The sequence below is a fragment of the Cyprinus carpio genome, chromosome A12, assembly GCF_018340385.1.
Source record: "Cyprinus carpio isolate SPL01 chromosome A12, ASM1834038v1, whole genome shotgun sequence".
Classification (NCBI taxonomy): domain Eukaryota; kingdom Metazoa; phylum Chordata; class Actinopteri; order Cypriniformes; family Cyprinidae; genus Cyprinus; species Cyprinus carpio.
In genome coordinates this window covers 18,299,990-18,315,713 of record NC_056583.1, presented here as the reverse complement: position 1 = coordinate 18,315,713, position 15,724 = coordinate 18,299,990, and the positions used below count along the sequence as shown (strand labels likewise).

The following is a 15,724-nucleotide window of genomic DNA, read 5'->3' as shown; positions in this document are numbered from 1 at the left end:
CAATCAAATCAAGTTTACCCTTCCTGATTAACAAAACTCCCATTTTATTACTAGCCTGGTTGATTAGCAGGGTGCTAATGAAAAGCAGGAGCCAGAGCTTAATTACACATGCTATACCCAGCGCACATTTATCCCTGTCGTTAATAAAGCTCCCCTGCCAAATAAAACAAATGACAACTTCCCGCCACTAAAATTTATCCGAGTCATAAAAAGTAATTTTTAGAGTCCCTTTAGGGAATGGCAGAGAGACGCAGAGGTTTGACTTTCTCATCATGGTTTACATCAGTTTGATGGCAGATAACATGAATTGTCAAACAATTGAACGATAACTTTTATTGTGATGTTTGTCAGCATTATTCGATTTGAGGTTATGTGTTGGTATGTGGTTTTTTTTTCAGTCTCTCACTTCTCACATTTGTTTACTAAAACGTGTAACATCCTTCGGTGTCAGGGCAAATCTGTTTGAGGTCAAAGTTCAGTAGACAAGGTTAAGGGTGTTGATGGGTCGTTGTGGCATTGCCAAGAGGATCAAATCCCATCTGAGTGTTAGGAGAGGACTTGTTTAGTGATGTGTTTGGGAGCACGCTGGGTATCTTGCACCAGAGCATCATGGGAGCATGTGTTGGAGACCTGCATGTACTGCAGATTTTAGACCAGACCACACCTAACCATGTGTCCGAATATCATTGGTTTCCTTTGAAAGACACTTTACTGTCCCAAGAGGCCATGGGAGTAGGCTTGTTTGACCACTTTTCCAGTAAAAATGTCTAAAAATCATTAAAACAAACAAATAGAAAATGCAAAAACAAATTTTCTTAAGATGCAACCCTAGTGAAAATATTAAGACTTGTTTTTTCATAGATTATATCTTGAATGTAAGTGTGTTTTGTCTGGCTGCACATTTAGATTAGATTAAAAGTACATTCCCGGAAAATAAGTCATATGTCTTATGTAGTGTTGCATCTCAGGTAATTTTATTGTGTTCAAAGATTCTTATTTATTTATTTTAAAACATGTATTTATTTATTTGAATCAGTTATTTTAGGTTGCAATAATATTTCACAAAATTGCTGTTTTTACTGTATTTTTTTTAACAAATAAATGCAGCTTTGGTGAGCATTAGATACTTCTTTCAAAAATATATAAAATATTGTACCATCTTTTAAATGGTACATGAACTACAAATATATTAGGACACTTAAAAATTTGTAAATATTGCTCCATTAGCTGACACAACATTAAACCAAATGACTTTTTATTTTAAGGAAATTAAATTTATAGGAATTTAAAGAAAATTAGGATATGTATACATTATAAGCAAGTTTGTTTGGCTTAAAATTACAAAACATATACTGTTCAAAATGAAAACAAATCATATTTGGTCACTTAATGGTTGTCAAATGGTTTCCTGCATATGAAAACACAGCAGAGTGCTCATATGCTGGGATTTATGCTGATATATATTCATTTGCTGGAATGATTGAGGGTTTCGATGGTAGCAACATTCAGCATCTTTTCCAGTGAAAGAATGCTAGAATTTGATTATTGGGCTGTGAAGGAGACCATGATAGGAACACGCACACACACATGACCGTTTTCTCCTGCTCTCTTTTACTGTCTCCCCCTCCCTTTTTCTCTCTCTTCTTGATGATTGTGTCTTGCTAATCAATGCCCTTCCCTGAATAGCATTACTGTGTAATCCTGACCTCTCTGAGTGGAAGGGGTTTGTGATTAGAGGACTGTGAATTCTCCTACCAGCATACTCACACAAGTACACATACACACACACACACACACACACACACACACACACACACACATTCTCTCTCTCTCAACAGCAGGAATGTGACATGGAGTTGACACAAGGACTAGAGGGGCCTTTCGGGGTCAGGAGGTCAGAAGGTTACCTTTGGGTGGCGACAGACAGAGCGGAGAGCTCTGCTCTTTAATAGACGCCCAATCCACAGTCCTCATCAAGCTGAAGCAACCGCACACCAAACCCTGCCTCAGACCTGGTGTCGGGTTACTAATCAGGTTTCCACGGTTACCTGGTCCCCCGAGCTTTGGGGGTTTTTGAGACTCTGTGGCATTTAAATGCAGTAGAAGTGAATCTGAGATGCACACGGTCTGGGAGAAAAAAAACCTCTCTGCTACAGACCAAAGCTTTATTCTCTGTTTTGACAAAAACAGGGCCTTTATTAAGGCCCTTAACGACTTCATAAGGCTGTATTTGAGGAGAAGGAGGAGAAAGGGAAGTGCACTCAACACTCTCTTTACTTCCTTCAGAGCTGAAGAGTTTACTCTTGGTAATGCTTTTGTTCTTCAAGATATTTTCTACAGTTCCCCTCAGTTTTGTTGTGCTCAGTGCATTGTCTCTCAAAAAACAATAATTAATCTCCAGGTGTCTTCTGAAGGGGGTTTGGAATAGGGATTGTGGGTAATATGGTAATATGATGTTTTTGGATGAATTTATCGGATGCTGATGTGGAGAATGGGGTGTAGACAGGCATGTTCACGTTGCATGTGATGGTTGGTCGATAGAGGTTAGTGTCCATTGATCTAGCTCTGGTCAGTAGAGTGACTCTCTCTGGATTGCGCGCTCTCTCTTTCTCTTCTTTCTTTCACTTCAGTTGTTCTAATTTGTGTCCACTTTGATCTTGAGGCATTTCTCTTTCTCTTTTGCTCTTTTAAACATTCTATTTATCTAAGAATCCTAAAAAAATCCAACTATTGAACAGCACAACTGTTTGATGAGAATAAGAAATGTTGCTTGAGCACCAAATCAGCACATTGGAATGATTTCTGAAGGATCATGTGACACTGAAGACTGGAGTAATGGCTGCTGAAAATTTAACCGTTGGAAAATTTTGCCAACTCAAATATTCAGATATTTTAAATTGTATTAATAATTCACAGTAATACTGTTTTTACTGTATTTTTGATTCAAGTAAATGTGTGGTGATCATAAAAGAAATGTATTTATTCAAAGAAGTGTATTTATTAAATATCTAAATTTGTAGATGTGTATTTGGCAACTTTGGTCAGCATTATGAATATAATGTTATATTAGGTCTGAAAAGCCTATTTCTATATCTGAATTTGTAATGCATTCTAAGAAAGTCTACAAATCTGAATGACTTTTTACAAACCAAAATGTTTGTAGACTAGAACTTTTCTGCTAAGGTTTTTGGATCATGGTCTATGTTTTTCCACCCATCTGTCCTGGTCATGTATCTGTGCCTCTCTGTCTCTGCGGGATCCTCCCTCCATCTCCAGATAAAGCAGGAGCTCTTTGTATTGAGGAGGAGGGCTGGAGTCTATGTGTTGGGGACACTGATTCTTTCTGACAGCACCAGCCAGAGTAAAGGGCAGACAGCCAGTGTTCAGACAGCTGAAAGGAAGAGTGGAACACAACACAGGCAGTGCTGGGCCTTTGCAGTGAATGTATATATGAATGTGTGTCTATGTAAGCAAATGTCTTCACACGTGTATATGAATCATACATTTCTGCCAGGTCTTCTTCTAATTGGATGAGTAATCCTGAAATATCATATGCATTGATTTTGGTTTGATGTATTTATCCTTCGCGTATGCATGCCAAACTTTTCTTCTTCTTGTTCTTCAGCAGCCTTTTCATTTAGCTGCGAGGTGTATGGAAAGCCAAATGCTCCAAAAGTGGGACGAGACTGTGCTATTCAGCTGAGAAAATTATTCAATATTTCATTATTCATTAATTAATTATTTTTGTATAAATTATTAATGACAAATTATCCATGTGTGACCCAGTGGGCAGTGCAGATCTGTTCTGCGTGGATCAATTTGGCCAGTGCTGCACTATTAGTGGGTCACGCAAGTAAACAATCCACCCAGTTGGGACATGTCGTGCAAATTTTATGGTGCAGAATTATATGATATATAAATGAGGAGATTTTGCCATGAGCAATTTCTTAAAATCAGAATTTCTGCAGAATAGGAACATGACACCTTGTGACAAGTGTATATTAAAATGTTTCCACCCTAAAACATATTAAAATATGTTTTCAACCTTATAGCCCTTAACATCATACACATCATTAAGGTAAAAAATACATTTTAAATGTAGTTGCGCAAAATGCAGTAAACATCAAGTACAGTAAACAATGAGGCAGTAATTGATTTATGCATACTGTTTTATGCATGCTGGGAAACACTCCAGCATCTGACATTGCAGAAATCATGGGGTCAAGTTGGTGATGTGGCACCTTAATTAGCAAGAAAAATTAAAAATGTCTTCATGGCTTGATTCGGGAGTCACTTTGCGAGTGACTGACTATAGCTGTCACTAGGACACTGAAGGGAGGCTGGAATTCACCAAGCACACGTCGACACGGCTTCCGACACTCACCTGCCAATCATCCCAGTGACTGACGGGCCAGCTGATGTCTGCTCTGCCATCCCCCCGCCCCGAGCACTGACTAAGGCAGCCTGTAGCGGGATTTGAAGTAGCTGTCTGCTTCTCCAGAGTAAAAACACTGATGCTTACACACTGTAAAACAGAGGCTGATCGCCGCAGAGCGAGTGTATGAGCCTTATTTCAGTGTAATAGGTCTGCTAGATGGTTGGCTGCACACACATACTCACTCTTGTTGCCCTCCTGAAGGCCTGTGCATTGTGCTGCTTTGTGCAGGAACAGATGCATTGATATGGTAATAAGAAAGAGAAGGGTTTTTTTATTAATGTAATGCTGGAATTCACAGCCCCGAAACCATTGGCACAGAGTGGAAAAGGAGTAAGCAGAGACAGAGAGACTTAGATGAGGGAGAGCGAAAAAAGAACAAACAAAATTATGAGTGGGAGGTTGCTTTACCAGCACTTCTCTCAGATATTTCTCGGTTTGGCATCAGATCCCTATTTTTCAAGCGTGCAGCGGGGAACCAGGCCCCTGCCTCTCCATTCATCAAAGCCTGAAAAGAAGGTTATTAGAGAGCCACAGAGAGGGAAGGCAAGCCCTTCGCTCGCCTCTGATCTCTCCTTTTCATCCTTCGTTCTTCTCTTCCCTCATGAATACCTCTCTGTTGTGATGGACAGGTCGGCTGGAGCGGGGGTGGGGCCAGGGCCGGGCCTGCTTACAGCAGAGGATTTGACTGGAGGCGGAGACAGGAAGAGGAGGATGACCAGTAGCCCTTACCACCATCTCAGTAGCACACAGGTTTGTAGCTAATTGCTTTTATAATGCTGAAAAAAATGTGTTATGTTTTTGAAAACCTAGTCTTAAATATGTTGTTATTGTGTGTAAAATCACAATTATGTAATTACTGTCAGATAGATTTTGAATGTCAGATATTCTAAATGTTCAAACTTGAATTTAAAATTTCTTTAAATAGTAAAGTGAATTCTTGATGTTTTTTGAAATGTAACCTTTAACTTTGCTATTATCATGAAACTCCACACTGTTTTCTGTTATCTGTTTGGTCAGTTATCTCCCATCTTCCATGGTTAAATATCTATTAAAATAAAGACCCATCACAATTTAGCATTCAAATCAATGCAAGAAAGACACCAATCACAGTTTATGAGTCAAATTTTGTCAACTCAAATTTTGCGTGTGGTTGAATTCTCTTCCTATCTTTGTTTCAGATGAAGGCTCACTGTAGACCAAGAGGCAGGCCAAGACTGCTGAGCACAAAGTTTAAACAGAAAGCTTGCTCACAGCTGAAGCAGAAAGCCAAAGCCAATCGTGGATCGAGACTGGTGAACTTATTGTGTCACAGAGAAACCAATACACCATGCACTATTACAGAACATCTGTCCCGAGAGCACAGTGAAAGAGAAGAACACACATATAATAGTAAAACTGGAGAGCACAGTGACACAGGTAAACAATAATATATGCTAGATGTATGCGACACAGGTATTTTAATTGCATTAATATGTAGATGACTTTAGATTATTTAGAAATTTTTGCTGTACAAAGGCTTTGATGAATTTTTTTTTTCTGTCCCAGCAGGCAGTGGGGCAGCAGTCCAACAGGAATCAGATGGGAAGGGGACTGTGATGAGAAGAGGTGCGATGTCAAAGGCCATCCTGTGCTCCTCACTCCTGCCAACCCGAACTCAGCAGCTGCTATGCAATACAGCTGTGACCGATAGCAAGCTAGAAGCTACCGAGAAGGGCATCTCTCCCTCCGACAGCGACACAGGTGAGTTATGGGCTGAGAGAGATGCATCTCACCATGACAATCAGCGGATCCTCTCATTTCCCTGCTCAACTGTCATGGGATTAAAAAAAAATTAATGACAACTCCTCAGACATGCATTGGGCAAAACCTAATCCGTAATGCTAGCCTGCGTCATGCTGTGTTCAAGAATGCCACACCTACAGGGAAAAAAGAGATACACTCCCTCCACTGCCCCAGTTCCGCTACATGTTTTAGTTCACATTCCCTGCAAACACACTTCTGTAAGTGAACAAAGTGGAGATGAAATAACGGTGGTAATGAACGCTAATGTGAGCTATGCCTGCGGTCGAGCTAGGCTGTTGACGCTGCTCTGTTAATTGCCCTGAAAGTTATCCTTTTCACATTTCACGAGCTTGCGAGAGTGTTGACGAGCGCCTTGTAAGTGACAAGTGTGTCAGCACTGTGTTGACACTCGACACTGCTGCCACCGTGCCATCTCCGCTCTATGCGAGACACATAGCCCACAGACGGCATCTGCCAATACGTATCTGTGACACCGAAGCATGCGTGTATGACTTTGTGTGCATACACTGCAAGTCAAAAAAATTTGAATCACAAAGCTATTAATATCTTTTTGAAAAAAATTCAAATTTAGGTGATCAAAAATACAGTACAAATTACAAAATGATACAAAAACAGTGCCACAGAAAGCATGAGATATAACTTTATCTGAATATCTTAATTAACTGACAGTTAGAATGCATAAGGTGTCGTTCATGTTACAAACTTATATCAAGAGAGCAAAATCATCACTTCTGGGGAAATTGGTACAAGCTTGAAATAGAATTTTTTAGGCATTCGGGAAATAGTGTTATTTTAAAGATTATTCATATACCATCATAGTATTTATTAATATTTTGAATTAGCTTATTTAATTTTTATATTTTCAGTTTTCAGTTTAATTTTAGTTTCAGTCATTTTGTAATTTTAGCTTTAGTAATTTTAGCACTTCTACTTACACTTTATTTCAGGTAGTTGCCAAGTTCCAGTTTTATAATTTTAAGGTTTTCATCTAGTATTTATAATTAAAAATGTATATAAATCACTTAATGTATTCTTACTGAATAAAAATGTATCCTTCTCAAGTCAGTGTACAAGTTTCAGAAAATGTTATACTTCTTTTTTTTTTTCATCTTTGTGTTTCCATTTAGCAATTTGTGTGTAATATCCCAAAATTCATCAGAATGTTTGAAGAACAGAATTTATTTGAAATAGAAATAAGTGTAATCAGTTGCCATTTTTGATCAATTTAATGCAGCTTTGCTGACTTTTGCTGTTTCTTTCAAAAACATAGTTTTGTAGTGATTCCAAACCTGTGAATTGTCGTGTATGTGTGGCTGTAAACAGGAATCAGACACTTGTGGGAAGCAGAGGTCTGGTGGTCAAACCTGTCAGTGACTAGGCTTCTCTGACCGCCACAGTTCCTGTGAACATTGACAGTCACAGCCACATTTGGCACCCATTTCATGAACTTTGCTAAATATCGAACAAATCATACAGTGAGAGAAATCGTCAGGCTGCATTCACCATGACTGATTCAGATGCCCGCTGTGAACTGTAGTCCAGTTAAGATATCAATGCATTCAATCGATCTATCATTTTCACAGAGGGGGAAGATGATGGCATCTATGTCAGCGAGGAAGGGGCAGAGGGCATCAGGAATCTATTATCTAAAGAGCAACTGTCTGGATTTGGCCGTCCTTCACAGTGCTCCATCGTGAAGCTTGATGCCAATCACAAATCCAAGAACAAAATGGAAAGACAAGGATTCGGTAAATGTTACATCCTTATTTAATTAGACAGTAGGGATTGACAGATATCACCTTAGTTCACAAACACTAATTTTTCACTGTCACACTTAATGTTTTTTGTGTTCCCTCCAGGGTCTATGAATGTGTCTGTCAATAAAGAAGAGATGAAGAGAAGGCAGGCCCCCTGTAGGCGGGCCCTGGTCAGTGCTGACCATTATCACTCAGGACAGGAGGTGGAGAGGAGATTGACTGGCCCCAAATGCAGAGAGGGGTCAAGGGAGAACACCTTTGATCATACTAGGGTTCTCAAGACCTCACCTACTCCACGAGAAAAGACCACCAGGAAGAGCGCTGTGTTTCTTGGAAAGGTATATCTATGTTTTGTTCGCAACACTTTGGTAAATAAGCTACAAACAAGGCCTTGTGGAGGTCTTACTGTGCTAACATGTTCCCTATGGTTGTTTCAGAGGAAAAGCTGTTGGTTAGAAGCGCTGTCGTCTCAGTATGATAACATCACATGGAGCAGACGAATCAGAAACAAGCAGGTATGGAATGTGCTCACTTTCCATGAAAACTGGATTACCAGCATGGTCTCTTTGGTTGGTCTAAGGTAGTTAAAACATCTAGTTTGCAGCCCAAACACAATATTTACTGGTGAACAGCATTGCAAGGTACTTCTGAGCTTATTTATTAGAGTTTTACTGAAAGTTGGTGTGATGTAGCAAGGCTGCAGCGCCACATAGCGAATTACCCCCCTAGAGGCCTAGATCTGTCTGCCTTGCCCCCTTGGCACCCATAAAAAGTCACCCCTCCGAGAAGGATTATGCAATCTTGCGTGGTTTGTCCTGTCAGGGGCTCTCATAAATCTGCTCACAATAAAGATAAGATGGGATCCGCCTGCTAATTCACAGGCTGAATCATGCATTGTTTAAATAAAACAGTCAATAGTTTTGAAAGGATTTACACCATAGGCATCAAGGCTGTCACCGTCGGCCCTTTGTGAGGTCATCAGCGAGGCATGTGAGCGGACTTTGCCTGCCTAATCAGCGAGCAGGGAAAATTGACACTCCGCTCAAAGACCTCACCCTAGAGACACGCTTGTAAAATGAAAACCGAACAGCATCACCCCAAGTGACGAAACCTCCATCACATTAATATATGACAGCTTTTTGAGCAATATATAAGTACCAAGGGCTGTGCACAAGAATGGACCTGTTAAGGTGCAAGAGGTTATGATATATTTGGACAGGAGTTTGAATGAATGTTGGAGCCCTGAATCACTTTCTCCGGGGCCATTATGGGTGTGTGTGTGTGTGTGTGAGAGGGAGAGAAAGAGACTCACATGCCATTTCGTGACTGTTAGCAGGCTAAGGGGCGTGCAGTCAGTCGTTTGCTGGAGAGCTTTGCTTCCGATGAGGGATTCCGGATAGATGACAACAGCAGCTTTTCAGAGGGAGAGGAAGAAGAAGAAGAGGAGGAGGAACCAGAGCCGATGGGCAGTGCAATACTGAGTAAGATATATAGAAACAGACATGCATAATGCTGTTACATTTACATGCAACTGGATGCATGTCGAGACATGATATGCATGTGGTAAAAAGAGGATGCCCTCTCACTTTAATCTGTTTTTGTCACAACCAGCCCTGCCCAACTGCATTCTCACCAAAGAAATCCTGAGGGATGGGCTGAAAGTGTTAATATCAAAAGAGGACGAGTTACTGTACGCTGCCTATGTACATACACTGGACCCGCCTGATATGTAAGGCAATAACCCTGTATTTTCAATAAAACATGGATGGATGGATGAATGGATGGGATATTGGATGAAACGATGGATGGATGGAATGATGAAGAGATGGATGGATGGTTGATTACATTCAGAATTTAACATAATTAAAAAGTCTTTATTTATATCTTTCTTCAGCTTTAGTGTTGTTGTTGAAGGAGAGCGCAGAAACAGGCAGAGGATCTACTCTCTGGAGCAGCTGCTTCAGCAAGCGGTGAGACCCTTTAAAAAGCTTCTTCAGTGGCTCGTTCCCCCGAAGACCTCCTCCATCTTCCCATACAGGCCTTGGGTAAAACCAGCTCCTCAGGCCACCCTCACAGGCTCTCACAGACCCCTTGTTCTCCCCCAGAGCCCCATCAGCTCAAGGCTGGATCCAGCCCAGCTCTGTGACTTTCTGCAAAAGCAGTTAAGAACATAGCATCTGGGGTTGTGTGAGTGTGTGTGAGTTGGTTGTCCTCCGATAGGCAGTTACTTACCCATGAAGCGTGTAAACTGCTATGATGGGTGTGTGCGGGACTATAGTCCAACTTTAGGCATTCTTTCACATTTGTGTCTTTTATTGCTTATTGTTTTATCTCATTGAGCATCAAATTCATCTTTAAAGGAGCATTTCAGCATCTGGTTGTGATAGAGGGAAGCAGACAACACAAGGAACTAGCTAATATAGCATTTTTTTTAGGCAGTACCCTTCGTTAGCTGCTCCCAATGCGGTCCAGCAGTCCATTAGATTCCTGCATATACAGTTTCACGTTGTGACTGTATATAGCTGTTACTTATTAGTTCTGCGTGGCCCCCCTGGGGGATGTACAGAAGAGCATGTTTTATCCCTTTTTATTTATTTATCTTCTTATTTAGGAACATCTTTAGGGCTGAACTGCGGGTTATACTTACACGCATAGTTTATCTAAGCCGACGGGGGAAAAGGGAGTTGATTACACACCGTAAACCAACAGCTCTTTGTCGGCATGCATTCATTTGAATACATTACTTGCATTACTTCTCTCATTCATCTCTCTCAAAATCACAGGCTAAAAAAAAGTGTCTCGCTGGCTAGAGACCGCCTATTGCAAGCTTTCCCCACCCATCCCCAATTTCCCTCAAAGATGTATTAATGAGCATGCTCTGTGCAACTCTCAAATTCAGTACAGTACACAAAACATCTGAAGATATCTCTTCTTGATACAATCCACAAGCTGCAAAACAAAGAGAGGAGGTTGTCATTTGTGTCAGTGTTGGATGTCATTTGTGCATAGTTGTGGGAAAGATAAAGCTGGGAGAACAGAAAGAACAAGAGAGCTAATGCTATATTCACATTGAAGGCTAACACAGTAAAAGCTTTGACATTGAACACAATTCACTCGCCCATAAGCCTTCAGCATTGTTCCTATGTGTATGGTTGTGTATCAGCATTACTGGAACTAGTGTGGAATTACGAAGTAAGCACAGCTCAGGTTTACATAAACTTAAAGTCAACATGAAACCAAAATTCTCCTTATTTATTTCCTTGATTCAAAGTCATTTTGTCTGGCTCCATTTTGGTGTGTAAATCCCACTTTTCACAGTCCAGTCCGTTAAAAAAACTTATTTTTTATTTTTTCTTGATGATGTTGACTTTGAAGGGATTGTCCACCCAAAATGTAAATGAAACTCAGCCTCCTGTTGTTTTCAAACCTGTATGCATATCTTTCTTCTGCATTTCCTTTGACTTCCATTGTATTTTTTGTGCATACACTGGAAGTCAATAGGGATCGAAACTGTTTAGTTATCAGCATTCTTCAAAATATCATATTTTACGTTCTAAAGAAGAAAGAAATACAGAAGAATACAGTTTAGAATGACTTGAGGGCGAGTAAATGATGACAGAATTTTTGTTTTGGTGTGAAATGTGCACATTTTCATGCACAAACAGATGTTATTTTTTACATTGGATTTCACACCCATGTTCCCCTTCTGTATTACTGAGCATTTTCTCTGGAGTTCAAGATGAAATTTGTAATTTCTGCACCAGATGAATTACATATATAATGACTGTATTCAAACAGGTTGCCTAAGCATTGCCATTAGTCAGATAAACAGATAAACAGTGATGTCCCAAATGCATGTCATTGGTTGAAGCAATTTGGGCCAGATTGCACACTCAAATACTCAAACTGGTCTTCTCAAATAGCAGTGTTTTGATGGAGACTACAATTGTTTATAGTTTTCAGGGGAATCAAGCTACAAAAAAAAAAAAAAACTTTAATTGAGACACTGCTATATAACCACTAGCATTAGTCCCCCAGTGTAGTGATACCTACTTTTTCCTGTGCTGCTTTTAAGACTTCTTATCAGTCGTTTGCTTCCAACACCACTTCCTGCATATCCCAGCCAAAAACTTCCCAGATCGCCATTTGCTCTGTCTGCCAGAAAGGCCGTATCTACAGCAGACCCGTTTGAACTGGGCCTGAAAGAGCCCTTGGTGCATGTGCTCTGTATAGTGGGAGGGGAGCTGGCAGCCTCACAATAAAGTCATCGATTTAGGCTTTTTTCACCTCTCTGCTCTTTTATTCTATTATTTCAAAGCAGACGCCCCATTCAGTGATGCTGATTTCCTCTCTTTTTATTCTGGTTCAGTATGAGAAACTGACTATGGGAACAAAATCAAACAACAGAGTCTCTTGAGAAAGGTATACCCATGGTTATAACTGCCTTAAGGGGAGGGCCTCAAAGATATCTATGCTTTTGCAAAGATATCTCATGTTCTGAATGTGTGTGTTTTAGCTAAATCAACTTGTTATGCTTTATAAGCTGCCTCTCTGTGAGATATGTAGGTTAATTTTTAAAGTCATCTATGTGTTTCAGGTTTTAGATGTGCAGCCAGATACGGTGGAAATTCTGACGCCTGGAACAAGAGTGTGTGCTTACTGGAGTGAACGGTCCCGCTGTCTGTATCCTGGATATGTCCGTAAAGGTGAGATCATTCTCACCCACACACACGAAACAAATCTCCATCAATGTTTAAAAGCAACCTAGATACTTATATCTATATCTATATAGATAGATAGATAGATAGATAGATAGATAGATAGATAGATAATATTACTGTTTTTTTATGTATGTGGTTTAGAGCTGTAAATTTTTTTTTCACAGGTGGTCCAGGTGAGGAACAGAAGGAGGGCAGCATCATGGTAGAGTTTGATGATGGAGACCGGGGATGGATTTCTCTTTCGAATATTCGCCTGCTTCCACCAGGCTACCAAATCCACTGTACGTTTCTGCAGATAAACACCTTTGATCTCCAATATAAACAAAGAGTCTAGTGTTTAGTAATGCTAGACATTGTGCCAAGTTTCCATGCTTGTCATTAAGCCTGTGGCATTGTTGATATACTGCAGGTGCAGAGCCATCACCAGTCCACCTGGTCTCACCTAGCTGCCGCAGGAGGAAGACCTCCACTCTAGAGAAGATGATTCAACAGGCTGATGTGTCCTCAGAGTGTTCCACTAACACAGAGCCCAGGAAGATTGTTATGAAAGCCAAGTCAGGTGCGAGTTGACAGCTGCATCATTCACATTCTTACAGTTTCCCACATTCCACATTGATTGGATTAAAACTATTTTGAGTTACATGTTTTAAACTGATGCTTGTTGCATTCTAAGATTAAAATCTCTCATAATTCACATACATCCCTAAGGTGTGATGTTTGACCTGTAATGAAAGAAATAAAAATGTTGTTTCAAAAGGCATGTTAAGGAATATCTATTAAACAAGTTTCCATAGCAGGTTTTTGTGATTTATTGCTTTACACAGTAATCACAGGGACTGTCAAAGAAACTTGCTGGGTAGATGTTTCTCAACCTGTTTGTCCCTAAGTTCTTGTTCCTGGAACTAACACTCCCAAAAAAATATTTCTTTAATGTTTGTCAAGAGCCATAAAAGTGTTATCAGATGTAAGGTTGGATAATCTGTATACATTTTATTTGCTCCTTACATTTAATGACTCTGTGCAATTAACACATCTGCATTGATGAGATCAGTGCTTGGTTGATTAATGGAATGAGATGTATTTGAATGAACAAATGGATGAGGGAAACTGGCATCAAGGTTGAACGCCACTTAACTATAGAGTCCTACTTAAAGCCCTGAACTACCAGTCCAGCAGCTCTAACTCATCAGATGTTATCTGCAATAACACAACAACATGGAGTCATCAGACGTTCCCCTGTCAGCCATATCTGTTTGTATCTGTTTTCTCTAAGGGGCTAAAGGTAGTATCTTAGGAAGTGGAGCTTGGAAAATGCAAATAAGTAATCACTGAATGAAGGGTTGTTTTCCTGCATCCCCATAGCAATACCTTTGTTTGTCTCCCTCAACAGGAAGGCCCAAATCCGTCAATGCATCATCAAAGAGCTGTGCATCTGAGAATGTGCCTGGAACTGTTTCCCCTCTTCTTGGCTGGCCGGTTGCTGCCATGTCCAGGAGGAAACCCTCCATGGATTTTTTCCAGTTTACTGGGTTAACAAAGAAAGCTCTAAGGGGAAAGGAGTCAGACATGTTCCCCTTACTTAGCTCCACCATGACCACTCCAGCCAAAGGCATATTCAGCACTTCCTTTGAGGTGGACTCCTTCAGCAGCATTGCGAATGGTTGTACTTCCTTTGGAAATCAGCAGTTGGCAACAGGTCTGCCTCTTGGTCACAAGGGCGTCCCTGGATTACGAGGTAGAAAGTCAGGAGACAGGAAGGAATTTCTTGTCAAACTGGACCACGAAGGGGTAACGTCCCCCAAGACTAAGAACGGAAAAGCATTGTTGCTTCTTGGAAACCCAGAGGCACAAAGAGGTGGACGAATGGAAAAGGGCTTTGGAGCCAAAGGAATAGGAGAACTAAGCTCAACAATGGGCTACTCCCAGTCTGTTCTTCTAGTCAAAGATGCCAAAAGGAACAGTTGCCATCTTCTCAAAAGTTCCTCAGACATGCGTAAACACCCTCAGAGTCTCAGGCTTAGTGAATATGCAGATTATGGGCCAAACTGCCACAGCGACTGCCTAAGCTTCTGTTCAGATATGGATGAAGATGAAGATGAAGATTCCAGAAGGGCAGCAATGCACACATCGGGACGCTTTCTGTCTCGTCTTTCTGTTTCGTCATCATCCTCGGGGTCCTCCAGTGCATCTAGTTCAGGCTCATTGTCTAGCTCTAGTATATGTTCATCTGACAATGACTCATCCTACAGTTCAGATGAAGAGGAGGCATCACGGCTTCTGCTTCAGGGTTGCCTTTCTTCTCATCACACATTGCTTCAACAACAACAGCAGCATCCTGAACCTCCGACCGCCCCACCACGACATACTTTCGGAGCCAAAACTTTGACTATCTCTAATTCAAAGACTGCAGTCAGTAGTAGTACAGGAAAATCTCAGAGGAGAAAGGAGATTGCCAACAACTCTTCCTCTGTAGTGCAGTCCAAATCTTCCAAAGATTTCCCTAAAAAACAGAAGATACCATCTTCAGAGGGCCCACCCAACTCATCCTCATTCATGCCAGGACGGCAACTGTGGAGGTGGTCTGGGAACCCCACTCAGGTAATTTCTTGTCCCAATTTTTCTGTTTTAATGCCAGTCTAAAATGGTTGTAGTTTCTGAAAGAGTCCCTTAAACTTTACTTTTTCTGTCATCAGAGACGGGGTTTGAAAGGAAAAGCCCGGAAGCTCTTCTACAAGGCCATTGTTCGGGGGAAAGACACCGTCCGAGTTGGCGACTGTGCAGTTTTCCTCTCAGCTGGTCGACCCCATCTCCCTTTCATTGGTCGCATTGAGAGTCTTTGGGAATCCTGGTCAAGCAACATGGTAGTCAAAGTAAAGTGGTTTTACCACCCTGAAGAGACTAAGCTTGGAAAAAGGCACCGGGATGGCAAGGTACAGTAGTCACCAGAAGTCTTGTTTGGTTTTGATTGACTTTAGGTACAGTAGATATTGCACACCTACACCTAC

General features: G+C 40.8%; 1 protein-coding gene across 1 annotated transcript in view; it reads left to right on the top strand.

Annotated features, from left to right (window-relative positions):
- Positions 1 to 15,724, top strand: part of LOC109099305 (BAH and coiled-coil domain-containing protein 1-like) — a 95,808-nt gene that overhangs the window by 77,523 nt on the left and 2,561 nt on the right. The window contains exons 15-28 of the mRNA XM_042767953.1: positions 5,068 to 5,188; positions 5,617 to 5,854; positions 5,984 to 6,178; positions 7,825 to 7,989; positions 8,101 to 8,336; positions 8,436 to 8,513; positions 9,332 to 9,479; positions 9,610 to 9,727; positions 9,893 to 9,968; positions 12,596 to 12,704; positions 12,884 to 13,000; positions 13,129 to 13,278; positions 14,110 to 15,317; positions 15,413 to 15,649. Of these exons, the coding sequence (XP_042623887.1) occupies positions 5,068 to 5,188; positions 5,617 to 5,854; positions 5,984 to 6,178; positions 7,825 to 7,989; positions 8,101 to 8,336; positions 8,436 to 8,513; positions 9,332 to 9,479; positions 9,610 to 9,727; positions 9,893 to 9,968; positions 12,596 to 12,704; positions 12,884 to 13,000; positions 13,129 to 13,278; positions 14,110 to 15,317; positions 15,413 to 15,649 (3,196 nt within the window). The remainder of the gene's footprint in view (positions 1 to 5,067; positions 5,189 to 5,616; positions 5,855 to 5,983; positions 6,179 to 7,824; positions 7,990 to 8,100; positions 8,337 to 8,435; positions 8,514 to 9,331; positions 9,480 to 9,609; positions 9,728 to 9,892; positions 9,969 to 12,595; positions 12,705 to 12,883; positions 13,001 to 13,128; positions 13,279 to 14,109; positions 15,318 to 15,412; positions 15,650 to 15,724) is intronic.